The sequence below is a fragment of the Panulirus ornatus genome, chromosome 63, assembly GCF_036320965.1.
Source record: "Panulirus ornatus isolate Po-2019 chromosome 63, ASM3632096v1, whole genome shotgun sequence".
In the NCBI taxonomy this organism is placed as follows: domain Eukaryota; kingdom Metazoa; phylum Arthropoda; class Malacostraca; order Decapoda; family Palinuridae; genus Panulirus; species Panulirus ornatus.
The window spans coordinates 2,699,698-2,726,061 of record NC_092286.1 but is presented as its reverse complement, the minus strand read 5'-3'; the positions used below and the strand labels follow the sequence as shown (position 1 = coordinate 2,726,061).

Genomic DNA, 26,364 nt, shown 5'->3' with positions numbered 1-26,364 from the left:
CGTACCGTTGTGCTCAAGGATCGTACCGTTGTGCTCAAGGATCGTACCATCGTGCCCAAGGATCGTACCATCGTGCTCAAGGATCGTACCATCGTGCCCAAGGATCGTACCATCGTGCTCAAGGATCGTACCATCGTGCTCAAGGATCGTAGCATCGTGCTCAAGGATCGTACCATCGTGCTCAAGGATCGTACCATCGTGCCCAAGGATCGTACCATCGTGCTCAAGGATCGTACCATCGTGCCCAAGGATCGTACCATCGTGCTCAAGGATCGTACCATCGTGCTCAAGGATCGTACCATCGTGCCCAAGGATCGTACCGTTGTGCTCAAGGATCGTACCATCGTGCCCAAGGATCGTACCATCGTGCCCAAGGATCGTACCGTTGTGCTCAAGGATCGTACCATCGTGCTCAAGGATCGTACCATCGTGCTCAAGGATCGTACCATCGTGCTCAAGGATCGTACCATCGTGCTCAAGGATCGTACCGTTGTGCTCAAGGGATTAAAGTGAATATCGACTGTAGACATGAATTTGTGTTAACTCCATATGTTAGAGGATGATGACAACACTTGTGCAACATTAAGGATGGAAGATGATGAGCAGTAGTTTATGGTGTGTGTGGTGGTGGTGGTGATGGGGAAGGTAGAGTGTCTAGTAGTGGCAGTAGATTGTGTGGTTCTGAGTGTGGTCAGAGACATGGCGGTTGTGATATGTGATAGATGTATTGTGGTTGGTATTGATATGTGGTGCTCACTATACTGTTTCTCAGCCACGTTTGGCTGCGGAAAGTTTGCTTGATGATAATGTTAGTGTTGGGTATGGTGGTGATGGTGACTGGCGGTGGTGGGGGAGGTAAGCAACCGTAAAAATACCATGATATTCCGTGTACGTGATCATGGCTGTGACTGGAAGCAATGTCTTGTTCTGGTGCATGGTATGTATACCTGACACCAGGATATGTAGTTACCTGACACCACGGACGAAAGATTTTGAGAAATGCCCATTGGTCTGGCCTCACCTTGGTAGCCCTGTTTTCATGATATTGTAATACGTCGTCTGCCGGCGATATTTCCTGTCATTTGTCACAATAAATATTGTATTGATGTCGTATTTCGAGGGATGTAAGTATAAAGTAGGGTTACCAAGATTATTAGGAAGTTTGTCTCACATTCCCGCCTACCAACCCCACCGTGACAACACGAGTCGTATTGATCATTTCAAATTTTATTGAACAACACATCCGGGAAGACAGTTTCACCGTATGTGCCAGTAAATATATATGGTAGCAATATATGGTAGGCTTATGTGGTAGGTTTACGTGGTACTAGTAAACGGTAACAATGTATCATCACATGGGCAGAAAGCAGCAGTTTGTCAACCTGTAGTCTTACTCTGTGTACCACCGTCTGACTTGTTACACCTTAGTGAGGGTCGCTTCATCCATGACAGTGGTGCGCAGAAAACATCCCTGGTGATGCAAGTGTCACGTGAGTGGTGTAAGTAACTTTAGACATGGAAAGGTAACTTAAATGAAGCCAGAGAGACGGGACATATTGCTTCCAGAACCAACAACCACACAGAACTACCTGGCTGACTGTCCTCACAACTATATCCAGAAAGGTTGTTGTCGTGTGAGGGAGGAGGTGCATCACAACACTGGCATCACAAGGTAGGTTCATTGCTTGGTATCACGATCCTCCTGTAAGTACTCATGTCTTAACTCTTCTCTGTTTAACCTTAAGGTCTCAGAGGTTGTGGTCAGCTGGCGGGAGTGGGCTGCCTAGCTGTAGTGATTTCACATCCTTGAGTTATCTTTAACCTTCGAGATCGTTATTTTTATTATGTGTTTTGATTCTGGCATTTTTATAATGTTTTGAAATGAAATACCTATGATGAAATTCAAGCCATGCTATAAAACAATTTAGACAATTTATATCATGAATCAGGAAAGTTAAATTGATGTTCTCTGATGCTCCATTTCTCTGTTACTTTGTGCTTTTCATTGTTTAACGGACGGACGAAATCGAAAATGAGGACTTCTGTCCGTGACTGAACCTTGTAACATGGGAACCATCTACGTTAGCTTTAGCGTGTAACACATAACAAAATTTGAAAAAAGAGTTATCATTAGAAATAAATACCTACGTACACACACACACACACACACACACACACACAGCTGTTTATGTCACTACTGACATACCCTTCATACAGATATTAAACCTCTTCTCGTGGAAATGTCAAGTTATAGAAATATTTCAAATGTTTCTATTGATCACTTACTGGACCACCGGTGGTCAGGACGCTCCTCAACCATACCCAGGAGGACCTCCGCTTGTATGTATGTATATATGTATGTATGTATATATGTATGTATGTATATATGTATGTATGTATATGTGTATGTATGAATATATGTATGTATGTATATATGTATGTATGTATATATGTATGTATATATATGTATGTATGTATATATGTATGTATATATATGTATGTATGTATATATGTATGTATGTATATATGTATGTATATATATGTATGTATGTATATATGTATGTATGTATATATGTATGTATGTATATATGTATGTATGTATATATGTATGTATGTATGTGTACACGGTTTGTTTACTGATGACGTCTCCAATCTTCTGAGTCGTATTTGTTCATATCATTATGTCTGTTGGTCCTGCCCGGCCGCTGCTCTTGAAAGCTATATCAGAAAACATAGCCAATTAATAACGTGTCTGGAAAGTAGAAGCCATCATCTGGGGCTCGAGGACTGACATACTTTGTCGCTTTTAGTATGGTAAATGTTGCACAACTTTTATCGCTCATACGACTCATCTTCCAACTGGACAAAGTTTGGATAGAGAATGTGGGATACGGGTGGGTTACTGGACGGAACTCTTAACTGGATGAGTGGGGTAACCTTACGCTTGAGTTACCGAACATATTGTTGGCTCGTGATCCTTTATACGAGCAACTCTGATTGGCTGGTTCCGTGGATGAACTGATCCGGGATTCCATCTCTCGGTTCTGGTTCATATTATATTCATGATGTGTCTTCTCACATAAAGCTCCAGGATGGAGTTTGGACGAGTAAACTCTGAATATTCATAAACGGAAAAACAGAGGGGAGAGGGGGCTTCATCTCTCAAGTTTTAAATGTGAAAATAAAGTGATAAAAAGTCTACCCCAGGGTTGGGGGGTGGAGACAGGCAACCACACTCCCTGGGAGTGAGGCGCTCACCGTCTTGCCTCAGTCCTCCGTCCCTGTGACTCATGATGTCTGGATCTTTGTGTCAGTTTCTGCCATGATGATGACTGGAGGTAGACCCCGCGCAACACCGCCTAATGGATATATTGTCTTCTACAACGACCTGCTGCACACATCTCTCCCGGGAAGTGTCCGTTGGTAATACAGTCATCCAGGAGCGACCACTACCGGTACACTCCACCTGCAGGAGTGAGCCACGAGTGCGTCAGTCTCCCAGCTCTCGGTGCTGCGTATGTCGTGTCAGGAACAAGTTAAGGAGAAACGCATGCTGATGATATCCTATCCGGTGCAGCTGTGTGAGAGGCACGTGTATACCGTTGTCCGACTGACTGGTAGGCATGGTGCAATTGCGACAACGCAGGCAGGTGTGGTGCAGGTGTGAAGCGACAGGTGTGGTACGGCTAGATGCTGTATGGTCCTCCTGAAGGAAAATTTTGTAAAGGATCAACTTGTGAGACATTTTTCCTCACACGACCAGCCGTCAACACCAAAGGCTGGAAGCTGTCAGATGTGGTGAGGTGGTAGAATCAGTGACTCTGGGGCTAAGACCTGTGGTTGTGGTACTGAGACGTGAGGTACTGAGACGTGGCCGTGTTAGTAACACGTCTCGTCAGCAGGGGGGATGACACACGAGGGAGACAGACACACTGTTAACGAAGGAATGAAATCCCGACCTGGCCATAAAATTAACGATGGCCGTAAAACTGCTTCCCTCCACCTGGAAATTTCTCTCTAATTACAGGATTATCTTTTCCTAGGTTGTAACAACACTGGCCCCGGGCTTTGTGTGACCTGCTAGCTGTGCCACTTGTCTTGATATATGTGTTCTTTGTGTCCATGTGTAGTGGTTTATACTCTTGTCTGTTTCATAGGTAATTTTGCAAGTTGTTGCTGTGTTAGTCTGGTATGTAATCTTCATACTGAGAGAGAGAGAGAGAGAGAGAGAGAGAGAGAGATCTAAAATTCAATAGTCTTCTTACTCTTCGCTACGCTCTAACTGTGATACTAATACCATTATGGTGTTGTAAAGACGATCATAGAATAGCATTCAACGTAGATTCTTTCAGTTATTGTTCTTAGATTACCATAATTACTTTTATCAGACAATAAATGATAATAGAGCTGAGAATGTGCTAAACCATCGTTCAGAACCTCATAAGTAAATCAAATGAAAATATGCTGGTCTTGATGACTGGACTTGACCTACGACTGGAGACCTCTCAGGGTGGGGAGAAACACCTTGGGAGAGGGACACTTGGGAACACCCCACCTCCTGGACACATACATGCAGGAACTTGGATTTTGTTACTCATTTTCTCTTGCTATTTCAGCCAAGATGTCCTTTCACTCGGGCATATATCACTGCAGTAGAGAATTCCTAATTATTTTCCTCCAGTCATTTATATTTTGTCCTCCTCGGTCTTACAGTGTAACAATGGAAGGATGATCGAGCAGTAGGTTCCCGACGCGACTTGTGATCCTTTCCTCCAGAGAAGCTGAACGTAAACACATAACCATCCTCCATGCCAGTGTGGGGTGCGAGGCGACCGTGGCTCACTGGCTGGCCTTAGCAGGGAAGGGGGGGAGTCAGGCCATGGCTCACTGGCTGGCCTTAGCAGGGGAAGGGGGGGGGGAGGCAGGCCATGGCTCGTTGGCCAGAGGCAACGCCTCGTTACCTGACCATCATACACACTCGTAATTTTAAAGAGAGTTGATTGAGGAGAGATAAATATTGGGTTAGCAAGACTCGTGTTTACCTGAGCTTACCTTCATTTGAGCCATATGCCTCCATCCTATGGTCTCTCTCTCTCTCTCTCTCTCTCTCTCTCTCTCTCTCTCTCTCTCTCTCTCTCTCTCTCTCTCTCTCACACACACACACACACACACACACACACACACACACACACACACACACACATATATATATATATATATATATATATATATATATATATATATATATATATATATATACTCACCAGTTCACAGTAAAAAGGCGATCCATAAAGACCCTCTCACCAGACCATATGGCAGTGAGCCTGGCCTGTGGCCTGAGCTGTGGCCTGGGCTGTGGCCTGGGCTGTGGCCTGGGCTGTGGCCTGGCATCTATGTCGATGTAACTGGCTGTCACTGCAACGTAAAGGCTCTATATAGAGACCGCAAAACTATATGGATTATATGAATTCTATCAAAAGAGTATCACATTTCCTTTAATCTTATCTGAGGACCAGTTGGAGACGTGGGTTATGTCAGACATATTTGGTCTCTCAAGACTGTATGGGTACCAGACTGACAGCCACGCTCACGTGATCACGAGCTGAAGATGAGCGGAGTGGGAGGAGGTGGAGTGATGGCTTAACACCGTGGTGAAGAAAGGAGAGGAGACGAGACGCTCTCGGGAAGATAAAGTGAGACACACAAGGGTGTTAGGGAGGCAAGAAGAGAGAAGTAGACCAGGGGAAAGAAATGGGAATAAGTGAAAGTGAAGAGGAAAAGGAGGCAGGGGTAGTGGGGGGGGGGGAGACAAAGAGAGGAAAATAAAGAGATAAGCGGTTGGCTCACCCAAGAACGGCTCTGTGATCATGAGGGACACACATCTGTCAGTGGTGGTGGTCATTATGTTGGTGTATATACCAGTATGTCAGTGGTGGCAGCCAGTATGGTAATAGGCTCAGCTGAGTTTTACCTAGAGAAGGGAGGGATCAATAGCCCATTGTTGAGTCAAGGAGCAGGGTGATGGAGGGTGAGGTATTGCACTAGTAAAGGGGGTTTTGGAGGGTGACGTGCTGCTCCAGTCAAGGTTGCAGGGAGTGGTGTGGGAGGGTGTGGTGCTGCTCCAGTCAAGATTAATTCGAGTAAGAGCACAGCCTCCCTGGCCCTTGCGGGTCACTTGGACGACGTGTGACTTCGTAAAGCCATAACATTGTTCAGTCCCCGTCACCCGGTGGTCGATCATTACGTCACTACACCCGCCACTCTCTACCTGTTGTCCTCCACCCGTCACTCTCCATCTGTCGTCCTGCGGTCATCGCCTATCATCCGTCAGCCGTTCCTCCCACCCAGTCGTAACCATCCATGATTACCGTGGATCGTCAAGACCATCATTAGTGAACATTCAATCATCTCTCGTGGACTTTGATCTTATAAATATTTCACATGTATTGGGCCGCAGGTCCTTTTGATTTGATATGTTTTACGTAGATTGCTGATGAGATTTACATGACATGTTGAAACTGTGATCTATGATATGGTAAATTAACACAGAAATGCTAACCCACTGACGTAAAGCTCAAGAACATAGCAGATAATCAAACCTTTCTCTCTTGATGTATGGCAGCTCTGATTTATGAAAACATCTTTTTAATTCTGATATATGTCGACCAGGTCCTGGGGTCAAACCTATCATATATATATATATATATATATATATATATATATATATATATATATATATATATATATATATATATATATATATATACCTGTTCGGTTTATATCTTGGTGTCAGCTTCTTGTCAGTCTTCTTAACACAAAATACCAAACTGCTTTCTACACTTGACATAATAGCCAGGTATCAGGGGATATCCGAATTAGTAATTGTATGTTCCAAGGGCTGAATTTTACCCATGTATCTGAAAGAACTGACAGGATATCTCTCATACCAGTCAACCCACAGGCTTCGTTTTCGTTCATGTGATGACGGATACTTGAAGCTGTCCAAGCTCCTACGCACGACAGTGGTGTGTACACTCACACAGAGAAACGCTGCATCGCCTCATACCTCGTCAGATCAGCTTCTCTAGCAGCGTTCTTCATTTCCTGTGGTGCGGTAGATCATCTTGCTCGTGCTTCTCATGTTCCACCATCATATGAGATACAAGCTGTCGTGTTCGTTTTTAGTAAATCGGAGGGTCGGCGCACACCTCTTCCATCGCTTTCCAGGTATCCGTCCCTCGCCGATTTCCAGGTACCCTTCTCTCCTCGCTCCCGGTACTCGTCTCTCCGGCTCCCCCTCAACAAACAGTCGTCCATCTTGTAATTTCTGGTCTAATCACATCTCCTTAGGCTGCTGTACTCGGCTTACCTTAAACAATAGTTTCCCGCCATTTCCTACCCGTTTCCTTGTATTTATGTTCACTTCCGTTTCTTTCCTAATTTATCATTTGTCTACGTTTTCCTCAGTCCGGTTCCTTGGTCTCTTTATCCATATCCATTCTGCGTATTTCATCCCGTCCTTGCCTCACTTACCTTTCCTTCTACTCGTCCCTACTTCCTCGGGTCAGTCGCCCTCCCTCCTCGGCCTCAGCTGACTCCGTGTTGTTGTCGGTCTCTCCAGCGTCCACTTCATCATCTTGATATCAGGGGGACGTCAGGTCGATATTCTCCCATCAATGTCCCCACCTAACCTACGACCTCCCTCATCACCGCCCCTGCTTACGACCCTCCCATCACTACTCCAAACTACGACCCTCCCACTAATGCCCTACCTACGACCAACGTCGTATACGAGGCTATAGAAATGTGTTCATAGTTCATAGTCCTCGCTTATCATCATCACTGTAACGATAAACATCGTTTTCTTTCTTAATAATCTTCAAGATTTCTAGAGACAGCATTGTATGACGGTAGTAAAAGTAGTAGTGTATTCTGGATGTATTATAAAGGTAGTATTGTGTGTGTATCCTAGATCTATCATTAAGGTAGTGCTATGGGTATAAGCCGGACGTATTAGAAAGGTCGCACTGTATGTATGTACCGCATGTATTATGAAGATGACACTATATATATTTCAAAGATCTACCATCAGTACATGAGATGAAATATCTTTGAAGTATATTCTTGTACCAGCCTCTCGTCGAGATGTCCCTAGTCAGTCAACCTGCTGTAATCTTTCTTTAATCGTCTCTTCCTTTGGTCTGTCTTCTGTGGCACCCATTCAACTGAACTTCTCGCATCCACTCACAACCATTTTCTAGCTGTTATGTTCAATACATCGAAAACACAGTCTTCTGTCCACAACCAGGCCCCACAGACCTTACCATGGTTTACTGCACGTACGTGTTAAGGATCCTCTGCCATATAGCCAGCAACGCACGTGTGAATGTGACCTTGTTAGACGTCGGCCAAATATCAACATGATCAGAGGAAGGAACCTTAACAGTGTTTTCAGGTTAACAGAAACAGATAGTTAGTGATGTGTATCTATATATGTACCAACATTACCAACTACGCTTTTCTGTCCTCATGTGAGGCTCGGCCGTGTTTGCCCTTTCATATGAAGAGTGTTCCCTCCCCTCCCCTCCCCTACCCCAGCCCCAGCCATTACTTAACGTTTCCAAAGTCTGACTAATATGATGCCGCCTTACCCAGGCACAGCCTAGCCCCAGCTGTCATGATCTCCGTGAAGGACAGGTCTTGCCCTGCAACAAAGTGTTACCTAATCAATTAGTGATAATTGGCTCGTTACTTAGCGCTCCTCTGGTGATTATCAGGTTGAGGGTTACATAAGGCGGACTCGTAGTAAACTCGCTGCAGAATCATCCGTTGTGTTGTGAGCGAGAACAATATTTCCAGGGAATGGCTGGCTGCACCGCCTAGTTCACCTGCAGGAGATAAAGCTGTCAGGTTAGTGTCGCTCTGGATCATCTGGGAATATTTCTTGTGTCGGAGAGGAGCTGGTGCTGCCGTCTGGTGTTATGAGAGTCAACGTGGCCGCCGCTCCAGCAGCTCAGGGTTGTAACAATAACAAACGCTGCACCAGGCTGTTGCCTCTCACAAGCTCCACTCTCCCTCACACACCACTGCTATGGTGCCATGTCTATGCCAACCATTTCCTGGGAGTAATCAATGGAGATTCTTCTCTCCTTATAAAGTCACACAACACGCCTGTCGTTGAGAGCCAGCTGAACCTATCTGTTGCAAACCAGCTGAGCCTGTTGTCGAGAGCCAGCTGAGCCTGTCTCTTGCAAACCAGCTGAGCCTGTCGTTGAGAGCCAGCTGAGCCAGTCAGTCTACATACCGTCTTTTTAATACATTTTTCCTCATACGTCACAAACTCGTCACAGTTGCCCGGAGCCAGATGGTTCACCAGTTTCCTACAGCCACGCGGTTTACCAGACTTCACAGTCAGACGGTCCATTCCAGTTGTCCATAAAAAGATGGTTCACTACAGCTCCCAGTATCCAGATGGTTCATTCCAGTAACCCACAGAAAGGTGGTTAATTACTTTAACCCACAACCAGATGATTCTTCTGCAATATTACTAGTGACCAGAATTACTGTCATAACTAGTGTAGGTGTCATGTCCAGGGTTACCGCCAAAACTAGGGTAGGTGTCATAACTAGAGTGAGTGTCATGACGACCAGGGTGACTGGCATAATTTTGGTTATCATCATGATCAGGGTGACGAACTAGAGTGTCATGAACAGGGTGACTGTCATAACTAGTGTGAATGTCATAACCAGGATGACTGTCTCTAGGTACATCATGACCCAAGAGTTGGCCATTACGTGAGTGTTCTACGGCCACAGTAACTTGTCCATGGCAACCCCTCAGCACGTACCGTCCATGGCAAGCCCTCAGCACGTACCGGCCATGGCAACCCCTCAGCACGTACCGTCCATGGCAACCCCTCACCACGTACCGTCCATGGCGACCCCTCACCACGTACCGTCCATGGCGACCCCTAAGCACGTACCGTCCATGGCAACCCCTCAGCACGTACCGGCCATGGCAACCCCTCAGCACGTACCGTCCATGGCAAGCCCTCAGCACGTACCGGCCATGGCAACCCCTCAGCACGTACCGTGCATTGCAACCCCTCACCACGTACCGTCCATGGCGACCCCTAAGCACGTACCGGCCATGGCAACCCCTCACCACGTACCGTCCATGGCGACCCCTCACCACGTACCGTCCATGGCAACCCCTAAGCACGTACCGTCCATGGCAACCCCTCAGCACGTACCGGCCATGGCAACCCCTCAGCACGTACCGTCCATGGCAAGCCCTCAGCACGTACCGGCCATGGCAACCCCTCAGCACGTACCGTCCATGGCAACCCCTCACCACGTACCGGCCATGGCGACCCCTCACCACGTACCGTCCATGGCGACCCCTAAGCACGTACCGTCCATGGCAACCCCTCAGCACGTACCGGCCATGCAACCCCTCACCACGTACCGTCCATGGCAAGCCCTCAGCACGTACCGGCCATGGCAACCCCTCAGCACGTACCGTCCATGGCAACCCCTCAGCACGTACCGTCCATGGCGACCCCTAAGCACGTGGCATGAATGTCGCTCAGTCTTCACTTGACTACATGATATTGATGACGTCATTATCTACCCATACCCCCACAGCCTTGAATCACACGAGTAAGAAAATGGTGTTTGTAGAGTCACTCAACAGTGACGTGTTCTTGGCGGAAGAAAACGAGTATATTATCGAGACGTTCAAAAAGCTGTGTTACCCTGAGGTTCTCTCAGTCAAACCGGAGAAAAAATGTCATAAACATCATGGAGGATAGTGAGGTATGCCGTGTGTGCGGCCATATACAAGGGCAACAAGGGGAAAGATATGATCAAGAGAACCAGTGAAAATTAAACTGACATACGTCATCACAGGACATCCAGTGCTCTTATTGTCCATGCAGGCAGGTATGGACGCCTACCAAGCTGGCGGGGGACTGAAGTATCGTATAAACGTTTCCATTTCCTCTCCACCTTCTCATTATTTTCACTTGTCAGGAGATATAGTCATCATGACTGCAGCGTGTAGTATCTTTATACACTTTTCTGTAATATCATTCCACCTCACATTCCTTCCCAGCTACTCACTCTCCAGTAGGTTGTTACTCATTTCAATATTGCCTTCTGTCGACCTGTCTGCTCGACCTGTCTGCTCAAGGCTGCGATACCACTAATTACTCCGGATGCCATCAGCTGCCACTAGCTGACCCAGTTGCCACTGCCCTCTACCACTTAACATCAGCTGACCCAATTGTTTGTACTTGTTAGCATATGAACCAGCTGCCACCATATGACCCAGCTGCCACCACCTTCCACAAGCTAATCCAGCTTCCACTACCCTCTGCCACCAGATGACCCAGTTAAGATCATATCTAACTCGCAAAAATGAAAAAAAAATCACCATCACTTTTCTTAACACCGGCTCCAGCCGTCCTTATAGCCGGTACAGTAATTACTATTCCAGTCTCCAGTCTTCCTTTACCTTCACTCTTGCTGGAAATCCTGCCAACATACTGGAAAGTCTTCATTTTCTGCCCTGTCACCTACACTTCATAGTTAAACTTTTCCCTCACATGAGCAGAACCATGAAACTGTACTTCCATAATCCTAGCCAACTCCCAGCACTACATCCCAGCCATCACCATCTCCCAGCACTACATCCTAGCCATCACCATAGCTCAGCACCATAATACTAGACCCGTCACTATAACCTAGCACTCCACTAGACCCCCTCATCATGGCCCAAATCTATGCTAGGCCCCCCCATCGCCATAGCTCAGCACTATATACTCGTCCCCCTCAACATAGCCCAGCTCTATACTAGATCCCTCATTATAACCCAGCTCTATACTAGATCCCTCATTATAACCCAGCTCTATACTAGATCCCTCATTATAACCCAGCTCTATACTATACTCTTCACCATGGTCCAGAACTATACTAGTCCCCTTAACATAACTCAGCACTACACTAGATCCCTCACCATAATATAGGAGGGAGGGTAAGAGAACTCACCCCACTCAACACTGGGATCAGAGAGAACCACCTCACCTGAGATGGGGACAGATCTACCCTTGACTCACACAGTCTGCCGGGCATGTGAGGGATGCTGGAGACTTAGGGAACGCTCCGTCACGCTGCAGCAGCAGCGTCTGGAACGCACGTTTACATCTAGCCGGCCTTACCGACCCTTCAGCTTTAGCTGTGTATCATGCTAGTATATTGATAAAGACAGGTTGATTCTGCAACCAACATCTCATCCTGGTGTTTATCACGTAATTCTTCACTATGTTCCTCATGTTCTCCAGGTTCTTCAGTTTGTTCATTTTGCTTTCCAGGTTCTTCACTATGTTCCCTGTGTTCTCCAGGTTCTTCACTATGTCAATTGTTCTTCAGGTTCTTCATTATGTTCGCCAGGTCCTTCACTATGTTCCCCGTGTTCTCACTATGTCCTGCAGGTTCTCCTGTTCCTTGTAAAATAAACCTTCCATCTTCTCTCAGAAAACATTAATCTTTATGTTTAGTGAGCATATGCAGTTGACTTTCATACGCTGCAAGGGTTATTATCCACCTGAGTTGGATGACTAAGTAAGTGTCAGTCATACAGCACAGAGTGTGATGCAAGTCTTCAGTGCGCTGCGTCGTCGTATTAAAATTATGTGTGTAAATGATGAATATGTTAAGTGTGAGGAGGTGAGACGCGCAGTAAGGGTAAGATAAGACTGTAACTGTTGCAATAGGGGTGAAGCAGGATCGTAAATGTTGCAGCAGGGGTGAAGCAAGACTGTAATTGTTGCAGTAGGGGTGAGGCAAGACCGTAAATGTTGCAGCAGGGGTAAAGCAAGACTGTAATTGTTGCAGTAGGGGTGAGGCAAGACTGTATATATGCTGAGGTGAGGGTGACCACAGGTCGGGAGAGGTGCGGACGCCAGGGAGGGACGGAGCCATTGTCCTCCCCCAGGCCACGTCCGCCAGCACCCCTTTAATGTATTGTTGTGAAACTTGAACTTCTCTTCCTCTGCCCAGATGTGTATGTAAATAAAGAAATGTGGAGACAGCCATTAGGATTTTGTTTTCTGTTTGAGTTTGTCATGTGAGTGTGTCGTGTGAGTGTGTCGTGTGGGTGTGTGAGCATGTTGTACAGGTGTATGAGGGTGTCGCAAGAGTGCGTGAATGTGTCAAGGCAATGTTTGTGTGGTATGTATGTCAATGTGCTGTGCGATGGTGTGAATGTGTCAAGTGTGTGTGTGTGTGTGTGTGTGTGTGTGTGTGTGTGAGGAGCAGTGTGCGAATGTCTGAGTGTGTTGTACAAGGGTGGGACATGTTTCTATGTTTCACGTACAGGGAATATTGCTAACAATGTTTTCGAGTTTTCTTGTTCATTTATGAAGCTGTCATGTGTTTTCTACACGAGTAAGAGTTACTCCCGACACTTAAAGCTGCTCCTGAGGCTATGCTACTCCTCAGCTGATGAACCTGAGAGCTTTTCACAATATCTTTTTTTTCTTGTTACAAGTGTGACACAGCGATAGCAAGCAAGAGACCTGAAAGTTATAGAAATTTATGAGTTCTTCAGTGTGTGTGTGGGTTGGGGGGACACGGAAGGAGACTAAGCATTTCATTCAAGACAAAACCTGTGTGAGGGAGGGAGGGAGAGGGGCTGCGAACAAGACTCGAGTGGGTCATCTGTAAGGCTATGGATTTTCTCTGGGTTTGTGAGGTAGATGAAGAGACTCGTATGAAAGATTAGCTCTTGTATGAAGTAACTGCGTTACGACGTGAGGACAAGGGTGACATGAAGCTCGTCACGCGTGACAAAGTTTTACGCAGCGCAGCAGGTTTTGTCACAGCTTAACCCACTTTACCACGAGAGGTTTTAAGTGTCATCAAAGAATCAGTGTGAGTGATGTTTTGACGCAGGGATGTTGGTTTATACAAGGGTGGGGTGGGGGAGGGGAGGAATGTTTATGTGACAAACAGACAGAAAGATAGACGGTGATGATGATAGTTGTATGAGACGCATGATTGATTGTATTCTACAGCAGACGTTTTATGGGAAGAATGAGTTTGAGAGAATGCTGGCGTAGTGCCGGACAAGACTATCCACAAGGGTTAAGCTCCTGTAAGAAATTAAGACTTTTAGGAGGAGCCATGATTGTGGGCAGGACCCAGGGCATCAGCAGGTCATCTGATGTCATTAAGTAAGAGTGTATATGTCACGTGACAAGATAGCGTATGTGTCACGTGACAGGGTAGTTTATGTGTCATGTGACAGGATAGTGTGTGTATTAAGTGACAGGATAGTGTGTGTATCACGTGACAGGATAGTGTGTCACTAGACCTTGACAGTACAGTTTGGTGTGTGTCTGGGGAGGCAGTCGTCCAGGCATTAGTATCAATAAACGCTTGACCCACCACCGCCGCGGGTGTCCACACTGAACCTGATGGTGTCACCAGCAGTGCGTCACGCTGGTGAGTGTACGTAATGCTCTATAGAACTGCAATGAACCACAACAAATATTCAACGAAAACAATGAAGGACAGTTAGGGAAGCAGCGAGACATGCACTCCTTGCACATTTAAAAGTTGCATTGATGGAAGATTTGAATTGCAAAGAAGTAGACTGAGAGATTTTAAACTTTCGTGAAGACGGAGCCGCAGTGGGTAAAGATGTAGTAGTGTATACAGGTATGGTCCTGCACCACCAGGTCAGCCACAACACTACAGAGAGGGACTCACGCACCTTCATGACTACATGTCATCCTTCCACGTAGCAGCGTAGGAACTGAGAGGCAGAGCTCTGTATGGTACACCAGCTGGTCGTGTAAAGTTTGATATTCTTTATTTACATAATGAAAACATAAGAAGAGAAAAGACGACTTTAAGAGGCGGTATGATTGTAGGAAATAGATAGAGCTAAACTATTTCCTTAACAATATAGGATGGGAAACGGAGTTCTATGCTCAAGACAGAGCGCTGTTTTGGAACGTTTGGTGAAAATTACAACTGAGTTCGAGGCTGTGTGCGTCTGTCTGGTTCCAGCCAGTGATGGGAGGTCAGGAAAGAAAGAAATATGGCTCATCTTAAAGATGTCTGAAGGAAACAGAGCTAAAGGATATAGTACTGAGAAGATGAGAGACACATCAGCCAACCCTTATATGAAAACCTCGAGACAGAAAGATTTGTATTCCGTGTAATTACCTTCCACTTGTGGACGAGTCACCGGTCAGGTGTGAGCGGCGAACAGCGTTTTATTACGTGACTGATGATTACGTGTGTAGCCAGAGCAGTCCCCAGGCCTCAGCTTGGCAGGCCGCCTGCCTGGGATTACAATGGGAGGTCAGTAAGGGCCATCTTTACTCCGCATCTCACAGGTTCGTCGACCGCTGTGTCTTGGAACTATCATGCTGCCGCTGTTTGAAATACGTATCCATCTGGGTCTTTTGTTTATTGTTCTTGGTTCACCCAGCAGCCTGGCCAGAAATATAAGCTATTTGGAATTTACCCGTCACTTTCTTACCAGCTGCCTCACACCTTCATGCTCCACATACACAGATTTTACTCCCAGTCAAAAATGGTCATTCTAGAATATGGCATTCGTGTATGGTCGAGCCGTACACGTGTACAGCTGAGGTACGTATATGTATGTGCTGCACAACGCCAATGAGGGAAGACGTTGCTCACACACAACACTCGCTGGTGATCACCAGACGTGGAGGATCATGTGCACACGTCATGTGAGGGGCTGGCTGGTGCTCACGCTTGACAACAACAACCACAGTTTACCAACAACCTCGATTTAAGAACTACTGACCCCCTGATTATAGCATGTGATTGTTTTGGTTATAACAACCCCAGGACCAATCTCCCAGGGTTGACAGGCACCTAGCCAATGGGCTCCTTCAGCCCAATGCTGCGCCACTTCCAGTAGTAGTGAAATGTAGACTTCTTTAGAATGAGATCTTTGACGACTCAGTATTCACAGTGACACTGCCTCGCAAGGTGCATTATCACTCACTGAGCACCCTCGAGCAAGCAGAGCCCGGTAACACCAGCACCAGACTCTATTATGTGTTTTCGCAGACACACACACACACACACACACACACACACACACACAACACACACACACACTTGGCCCCCTTCTCTGTTCCTTCTTTTGGAAAAGTAAAAGCTAGAGGGAAGGATTTCCAGCCCCCTCTTCCCTCTCCTTTTAGTCGCCTTCTACGACACGCAGGAAATACGTGGGAAGTATTCTTTCTCTCCTATCCCCAGGAAACCATATATATATATATATATATATATATATATATATATATATATATATATATATATATATATATATATATCATTTTCCCGAGCATTAAAAACTACCCAGATGTATCATGCTGGTCTGGTTTAGAATTCTACATTGATTACCTTAGCTCTATACCATGAAATTGTAATCAAACTTTGTTGGAAGCTGACACTTTGGAAGTAGAGAACCTCAGAGCTGACACTGTAGAGGAAGAGACGCGGTTGCTGACCCTAAGATACTGTCGGCTGCTTACGTCTGTCCTTCCCTAACACAGGGAGGTAGGTGGTGGGTGGGTGGGGGGGGGGGTGGCTCATCCCTTTGAAGCCCTGCGGGAGAAGGTCAAATGATCCACCGTTCTCTTCCAGACTTTCTTAAATTGACGTTTATTATGTTGTCTTCCTCCGTTCTACGGTTTCTTTTACGGGTAACGCTCCCAGGGGTTCTGTCCCCCCCGCCCCCCCCCCCACACACACACACGCACACACACGCACACACACACACACACACACACACACACACACCGCCTCGGAAGGTATTATTCCACTCCCCCGTGAGACACGATCTCTCTGCTCCTGTCTGTCTCCAGATCATCTTTGCCGCAGTGGTCTGCCCTCACCCAGGGATGTCCTCCATTACATATAAACCTCAACCTGATCTGCTTTCATCAAGCTTTCCTTCACCCTGCTGACGTATGTGGCCAGAAACACAGTCGCCCTGCCATCCCCAGGGACACGCCACACCCACAGTGCACCACGCCCCCTGCCAGCAGCGTATGTCACCACGATCACACACAGCGTTGTCCACTCATCCTATGGCCAAGTCCGGCAGACGAGGTGAGGTGCGACACACTGTCGTTTGTACCCAGTCTGATGTTAGAGAAGTTCATGTCCTTTAGCACGACGGCACGACCACTGTGCACAGCGACACGATCATTGAGCACGAAGGCACGACCATTGAGCACGAAGGCACGACCATTGAGCACGAAGGCACGACCATTGAGCACGACGAATTAACCACTACCCCGGACGACATAGCGAACCAAAGATCTTACTGTCGTGCCCAAGGAGTTAAGTTTTCCACACCCAAAAATTAAGATGATCATTACATATGATCAGGTGGTCATGATGATCAATACAGATGGTCATGATGATCAGTACAGATGGTCATGATGATCAGTACAGATGGTCATGATGATCAGTACAGATGGTCATGATGATCAGTACAGGTGGTCATGACTGCATGATGCCAGAAGTGGTCAGAGAGCATCCGGTTCTTGAGAACTGTACAGGTTTTCTGTGGCCACCTTATCCTCTCCCTGACAAGGAGAGAGACGATCACTAAGGTTTCAGAGGGAACGGCTAAGGGCCTCCGATACAAAGGCCGCTTTAAAGAAAAAAAATCCAGTTGATCTTCAGTTCTTCAGACATTTTTCTTCTCCTTAGTCGTCCCTCTCCTGTCCCCACCACCCTAGCTGGGCCCACATCTGCTGTGTACAGCGAGCGTCTGATCCACTCACGTTATAACGATGTTCTCCAAACAAATGACACAAACACAAAGCCACAGAAAAAAAAAAAAAATCTGTCTTTCAAGCGCAACTCCTCGGGTATCGATCATGGCCGGGGCTACCTCTGTGCCGGTTGGCCGGGGCTACCCCTGTGCCGGCTGGCCGGGGCTACCCCTGTGCCGGCTGGCCGGGGCTACCCCTGTGCCGGCTGGCCGGGGCTACCCCTGTACCGGCTGCCTGGGGCTACCCCTGTGCCGGCTGGCCAGGGCTGCCCCTGTGCCGGCTGGCCGGGGCTACCCCTGTACCGGCTGCCTGGGCCTACCCCCTGTGCCGGCTGGCCAGGGCTGCCCCTGTACCGGCTGGCCGGGGCTACCCCTGTACCGGCTGCCTGGGGCTACCCCTGTGCCGGCTGGCCAGGGCTGCCTCTGTACCGGCTGGCCGGGGCTACCCTTGTGCCGGCTGGCCAGGGCTGCCTCTGTACCGGCTGGCCGGGGCTACCCCTGTGCCGGCTGGCTGGGGCTACCCCTGTGCCGGCTGGCCAAGGCTGCCCCTGTACCGGTTAGCCACTGGGTTCCTGCTTATCGGTTGGCTGCATCATGTCAATGTATGAATACAGTAATTCATTATTTCGCTTACGAACAACTGCTCCGTTTATACAAGGATTGATTCGTCCTTGTGTGGAGATCTGCTTTCACAATCTGGGGCGGTTCTCGCTCTGAGTTCTTACTTGACACAGTTGAGTCAAAAGCGGCCCGACTAATAGAAATTCTCCCAGGCCAACTTCAAAACTTGACTCTCATGCCCTACACCCCAATGTTGGTTCACTTCCTCTCTTCTATAAGTATCACTTTGTTTTTTGTTTCGCGAGAGCTGGCTGCTTGAGCGTCCTCACCATCAGCTAGAGCACTCAATGCTCAGCAAGTTGCTAAGTCATATGTTCCCTGTGTGGCCATCGGCAACTCAAGGGTGGGCCGGTCTGATAACTGTTTCTTTCCCTACACCTCGAAATTTCTGAGCTGCATGTCTTCTCACATCTTTTCCCAATAACTATGACCTGCCACATATTTCAAAAAAACAGGTTTTTCACTTCCTCCATAATTTATAGATACTTTCCCTTCTCTCTTCGCTTTCCCTTTCATTGACCTCTAAATTTCAATTAAGACCCGACCTTGATATGGACTTTTGTCCGTGACTGGAGCCTCCAACGTTAAAAAAAGACACCTCAATATAGCTTCGTGGTGAACGTATGTTTATGTGTATGAGCACCTGTTTGTGTGTCTGTCTGTTGGTTGGTCTTAACGTAATAACATTTGTACTGTACGGGCAGGGAATGTTACACCTGTGGGACTTCATGTCTACAATAAATTCTACTGTAATACAACCTTGTAAGTTCCTGTTGTTTTCTGTAATAACAGATTTTTTTTCAGTTTATTCCATTCGCCCACCACTCTTACGCTAGTGCTTGTTTACTTCTTTCTCAGCAAGTTTCTTACTTAATTCATGTCATGTCCTTTGGTTGTTCTATCTCTAAATGTTTCAAAGAGCTGTTCAATGTCTACATCATCCGTCCTGTTTAAAAACTTAAAAGGTTGTGATCAGGTCACCCCTCACTCTTCTCTCTTCCATAGTGGGTAAATTCAAAGCCTCTAGATTTTCCCAGTAACTCTGCTCTCTTAATTCTAGTACCATCTGTGTTGCCCCTCCTCTGGATCTTCTCTATCAGCTCTCTGTGCGTCTTTACTTGCGGCGACCAAACCTAAGAAGCATATTCTAGTTTTAGCATTATGTAGGATGTCAGCAGTTTGCTCAATATTTCCTTGTTTGTATACTCGAATTTTATTCTACTGTTCACCATTTGATAATCTCTCATATTCACTTAGTGCGGGACTCTAATGCTAGGTTAGAGACGATGTCAACTTCCAGATCCCCATCTACCACAGATTCCTGCAGCGCAATTCCTGTTAGATAACATTTACAGAGAGGCATTATTTTCCTGTGTCACATCTTCATTACTTTATCTCTACTTGGGATAATCATCGTCAGCCAAGTAACAGGCCAACTTTCGAGTATGTCTACGTAGGTCTCTTTGTAAACTGATGAAGTCCTCCTCGCTTTTCTCTTCCTTCTTGACCTTGACGTTATCTGCAAACTTATTCAAGTAGGAGTCAATCCCTTGTGGCAAGTTATCTGCAAAGATCAAATATCTTACTAATGCCTGGTCATCATCCCTGAAAAATTATAGGGAATCCTGTCATTGCTCCTGGTATACCCAAAGCTTTTGAAGGGTTTGTGGTATTTCACGGTAATACCTAAGTTTACCTCTAAAAAACTGGGGGTTCACTTTAGATGTCGGAATTTCTTTTCGTCCGAATAGTTGCTCTGTTTATACAAACTATTAATCCGCCTTTGCATGGGGTACGGCTCTTACATTTGGGGTGGTACTTAACAGACTTGACTCGAAAGCGGTCCAACTTATCACCTCCTCCATGCCAACTTCAGAACTTGTTCCTCTAGCGCTACGCTGCATTGTTGATTCACTTCCCCTCTTCTTTAGGTATTACTTTGGGCTTTGCTTCCAAGACGTGGCTGCCTGTGTGCCCCTAACATTAGCTAGACTACGCAGCACTCGGCAAGCTGCTGTTTCTTGCTAATACTATGTGGCTTTAGGCAAATCAAGGTGAGCCGTTTTGATAACTGTTTCTTTACCCTACACCTCGAGGCTTTGGACCTCTCTACCCTCACGTGTCTCTTTCAATAACCATGACCTGGAATCTTTAGAAACACAGGTTTTTCATTTCCTCCAAAATTTGTAAATACTTTTTCTTGTCTCGTCTTTCCCCTTCATTAACCTCTCTATATTCGAATCAAGGTCCGGCCTCGATGTGTGACTGCAGCTTCAGAAGTATAGGAAAGAAAACAAGTCCTAGAACGAAACCTTATGGAACTACGTTGACGACCTTCACTCATTTCTAAAAGGCCCCGTATCATGCATTCTCTGTTCCCCTTCACAAAGATAATCTGTCCATTGAAGGAGTTTTCCCCTTATTCCTACTGGTGATCCTTCTCATTATCTTACCTCTCATGCGGTACATCGTCAAATGCTCCGGCAGTTTTCACAAAAAGTTCATCCAGCGTTTTCTTTTGTCTAAGACAGAGCTCACTCTCTCATGGAAATCTTAGAGGATCGTTACACAAGACCTTTTTTTCCCTAAAACCATGTTGTCTCCCTCTCTCTCTCTCTTAGATTATTTCATCTCTGCAGGAAACCATCCATTTAGTTTCTGATTATTTTTTCCAGTACCTTACAAACCAAACTCTTCAATAAGACCTGTTTGTAGTGCAGTGCATTTACTCGGTCTCCTTTGCCACAGACAATTTTGAAGTTAACACTTTTTCACTTCCTTGGCACATAGCTTTCCTCTCGTAACATCTTGAATAGTATCTCATGTAGGTCGTCAAGTGTATCTGCACACATCTCCAGCACATATGGTGAAATTTCATCGGATCCCTGAGCGTTGCACTGATCAAAACTCTCAGCATTCTGTTAATGTTCGTTCTAGATATTTCAGTGTACTCTACGACCTCCTCTTCATTCTGCCTGTCTGTATATCTAATTGTTTGTTTGTCTATCTCTATGTCTGTCTGTTTGTAACTGAACACTGAACGATGTTAACAAAGCGCGCCATGGTGCACGAACTAACGCACGCTTGTCCTTGATTCTTATTATCTGTAAGGCAAAAGGTGAACTATAGAGGATATAGTCAGGCATGGCGACCGCTCCAGCTAGTGAAATATGCAAGTCCGTGTCCTGAGAGTTTATCATCATGTTCCACTCGTTATCATCATGTTCCACTCGTTATCATCATGTTCCACTCGTTATCATCATGTTCCACTCGTTATCATCATGTTCCACTCGTTATCATCATGTTCCACTCGTTATCATCATGTTCCACTCGTTATCATCATGTTCCACTCGTTATCATCATGTTCCGCTCGTTATCATCACATCCCTTAATAAAGACTTGGCCAGACAAGTACCAGGTCCTCGTTGCTTGCCATGGAAAGTCAGAAGGCAACTTCATTTCTTCTCTGTGTCACAAGAAACAATAGTTACAAAGATGTACACATGTGTGGAAGTAACATCAGAGGTTGTAGATGTCGTTGATGACGTAATGTGGTGGTTCTGGGGAATGACAATAGTTGTTTAACGTCTGACATATTCGTCAGCCAAACCTGTTCGTCACCAGTCAGCATTCGGCTACAGGTTGACCCGTCTTGTTGGATCACTACTGTGCGATGGCAATGTGTGAATGTCCCTCCAGTTACATCTTTGGCTGCCGCACTGTACCCCATGTTCTTCTGAACAACCAATGATTCCCAAGAACTACACTACACACACCTTGAGCGACCAATCATTGCGTGCGTCAGGTTCGTCTGGTCTGCCCTCAGTACAGCACCAGCCACCAGGGCCCTCCCTCCATGACCACCAGTCCTGGACTCATACCACCCAGCGGCGTCCCTCGTGATGCAATCCTCTTGAACGTAGAGAATCGAGAACAATTATAAGGACATGAATGTTGAGGTTCTTATGGATTAAGATTGTATGCTGAGGCAAAATAGATTCCGTCCATGTGAGACGTGTGGGTTTACATTGTTGGTTGACAGTGGTTGTGGGGTCAATCACAGTAGAACTGGTCCATCACTGTTGGCCAAAATTTTCTTTATTATTTGTTTATCTGCTGACCGATACAGTGTCTTCTGCTGGGCCATATATTGTTGTCGTGATGCAGGTATGTTTGTACTCATGTATTACAGTGTATGTATATGTAAGATCTTTACATTTTGTTGTCGTGTGTGATACATGCATGAACGTAACCAATATTCTCATGGCAGCATCTGTGTGAGTTGATCCAACTTGGCGTCTGGAGAACATTGTTCGTACGTGTCAAGTTGTCAGTAAGGTTCAAGTTCCCTGATGCTTCACTGGATCTAAATCATCATTAGTTTTGGCAGGTAATGACACACATTTGTCTGTAACTTCACACATCTGGCTCCTGCCTCTCCCCTACACGGCAGTGAGAGTGAGCCAGAGTGGAAAGTGTTGCAACTAGCCACAGTGGGTGACACAATAAACCACAGTGGGTGACACAATAAACCACAGTGGGTGACACAATAAGCCACAGTGGGTGACACAATAAGCCACAGTGGGTGACACAATAAGCCACAGTGGGTGACACAATAAGCCACAGTGGGTGACACAATAAGCCACAGTGGGTGACACAATAAGCCACAGTGGGTGACACAATAAGCCACAGTGGGTAATACTAACATTATACCCAGAAGATGAAGATTCTAATAGTCAGTCTCCCAAAAACTTTCAGAAATTCTAATGGCCGAACATTTAAGATTCCGACCAAATTGAAAATTGAGTTTTCAAAGTCTGAACTGAAGTTGGTGTAGTTGTGAAGTTTCCTCGACTGTTCTGTGGTTTCTGCCTTTGTTCTGTTTGACGTCATAGTGGCTTTCTACAGGCGTCTAACCCCAGCACTTCATCTTCAATCCACTTGAGAAACTTTATCTTGGTCTGAATTACGCTTGTTAAATGTGAAGAGAATGAAGAATATTGAGGAGATACATTTATATGATAAATGCTAAGTATTATATCATACAGTACTGTATATGTTTCCAGATTTACAATAGAAATAACATTTACAAACATGAACGTCCCACCGGAATAATCGGTGTTCATTAATCTGAAAACATCAGAAATCTGAACATCGTTCAGTCCCAGGCAATGGCCAGCCAGACCCCTGGGCCTCCCACTGTCCGGCCAGACCCCTGGGTCTCCCATAGTCCGGCCAGACCCCTGGGTCTCCCACAGTCCGGCCAGGCCCCTGGGTCTCCCACTGCCCGGCCAGACCCCTGGGTCTCCCACAAAATACACGAAGAATTGTAACAGTAATGTTAGTGAAAATCTATGCAAACTAGAAAGCTTTGTCGTAGGCAAAATTTGAGGACGGTTCCCTTTTCCTGTCAACACAACTGACTTTTATGACAGGCGTGATGCCAGACCCGAACACCACCAGCCTCAGCACCACCATCCGGTAACACTTGTTTTCTATTGGCGTCTTAACTACGTCTCTTCCTTGTATATCAGCTGACTGTTCTACGTCTTCTATCTCATTTTCGTATCTTCCCTGGCGATGTGATCATTACACGAATGCGCTTGGGAACATATGGTGTTTTATTTTCTTCGTGGTTATCTGCATATATATATATATATATATATATATATATATATATATATATATATATATATATATATATATATATATATATATATATATATATATATATATATATATATATATATATATTTTTATTTTGCTTTGTCGCTGTCTCCCGCGTTAGCGAGGTAGCGCAAGGAAACAGACCAAAGAATGGCCCAACCCACCCACATACACATGTACATGCATACACGTCCACACATGCACATATACATGCCTATACATCTCAACGTATACATATATATACACACACAGACATATACATATATACACATGTACATAATTCATACTGTCTGCCTTTATTCATTCCCATCTCCACCCCGCCACACATGAAATAACAACCCCCTCCCCCCTCATGTGCGCGAGATAGCGCTAGGAAAAGACAACAAAGGGCACATTCGCTCACACTCAGTCTCTAGCTGTCATGTAATAATGCACCGAAACCACAGCTCCCTTTCCACATCCAGGCCCCACAGAACTTTCCATGGTTTACCCCAGACGCTTCACATGTCCTGGTTCAGTCCATTGACAGCACATCGACCCCGATATACCACATCGTTCCAATTCACTCTATTCCTTGCACGCCTTTCACCCTCCTGCATGTTTAGGCCCCGATCACCCAAAATCTTTTTCACTCCATCCACCTCCAATTTGGTCTCCCACTTCTCCTCGTTCCCTCCACCTCTGACAAATATATTCTCTTGGTCAATATTTCCTTACTCATTCTCTCCATATATATATATATATATTATATATATATATATATATATATATATATATATATATATATATATATATATATATATAAATATATATATATATATATATATATATATATATATATATATATAATATATATATAAATATATATATATATATATATATATATATATATATTATATATATATATATATAATATAGGATATATATAAATATTATATCTATTAAGGCGACTAAAAGGGGGAGCGGGGGGCTGGAAATCTCCCTCTCGTGGTTTTTTTTTCTTTTTTCTTTTTTTTCCAAAGAAGGAACAGAGAAGAGGGCAGGTGAGGATATTCCCTCAAGGCCCAGTCCTCTGTTCTTAACGCTACCTCGCTATCGCGGGAAATGGCGAATAGTATGAAACAACAAAAAAAAAAATATTATATTATATAATATATATATACTATAATATATATTATATATTATATATATATATATATATATATATTTATCGATTGATTTTGAAGCGTTAGCTAAGGAAGGTATATATATATATATATATATATATATATATATATATATATATATATATATATATATATATTGAGTAAGCTTGAAGGGAGAAAACTTGGAGGAAGTGAAGTGTTTCAGATACCTTGGAGTGGACATGACAGCGAGTGGAACCATGGAAGCGGAACTGAATCATAGGGTGAGGGAGGGAGCGAAGCTTCTGGAAGCGCTGAAGAATGTGGAAAACGAGAACGTTATCTGAGAGAGCAAAATGGTTATAGTAATCCCAAAAATATTAAGTGGATGCGAGTCTTGGGCTATAGATAAAGCAGCGAAGAGGAGGATGTATGTGTTGGAAATGAAATGTTTGAGGACAATATGTGGTGTGAGGTGGTTTGATCGAGTAAGTAATGAAAGGGTAAGAGAGATGTGTGCAAATAAAAAGAGTGGGGTTGAGAGAGCAGAAGAGGGTGTTTTGAAATAGTTTGGACACATGGAGAGAATGAGTGAGGAAAGATTGACAAAAAGGATACATGTGTCGGAGGTTGAGGGAACATGGAGAACGAGAAAACCGTATTGGAGATAAAGGATGAAGTGGAAAAAGATCTTGAGCGATCGTGGCCTGAACATGCAGGAGGGTGAAAGGCGTACATGGGAGAGAGTGAATTGGAACGATGTGGTATGCAGGGGTCGACGCGCTGTCAGTGTACTGAATCAGGACATGTGAGGCGTCCGTTGTACACCATGGTAAGGTATGTGAGGCCTTGTTGGATACATAACACATGACAGCTAGAGAACAGATGTGAGCGGATGCACGTACATGTCTATATATATACCGCATATATATATATATATATATATATATATATATATATATATATATATATATATATATATATATATATATATATATATATATACTCTCTCTCTCTCTCTCTCTCTCTCTCTCTCTCTCTCTCTCTCTCTCTCTCTCTCTCTCTCTCCCACGCAGGTGCAGCCTGTGGCAGTAGAGACTCCAGTCCTTGGCC

General features: G+C 45.3%; 1 protein-coding gene across 3 annotated transcripts in view; it reads left to right on the top strand.

The window, feature by feature from the left end:
* Positions 1-26,364, top strand: part of LOC139745872 (uncharacterized) — a 71,777-nt gene that overhangs the window by 3,634 nt on the left and 41,779 nt on the right. For all 3 annotated transcript variants that reach the window (XR_011712008.1, XM_071656506.1, XM_071656507.1), the window contains exon 2: positions 1,364-1,672. Coding sequence is in view for 2 of the 3 variants with exons in the window: in XM_071656506.1 (XP_071512607.1) it covers positions 1,533-1,672 (140 nt within the window). In the remaining variant the exon portion in view is untranslated. The remainder of the gene's footprint in view (positions 1-1,363; positions 1,673-26,364) is intronic.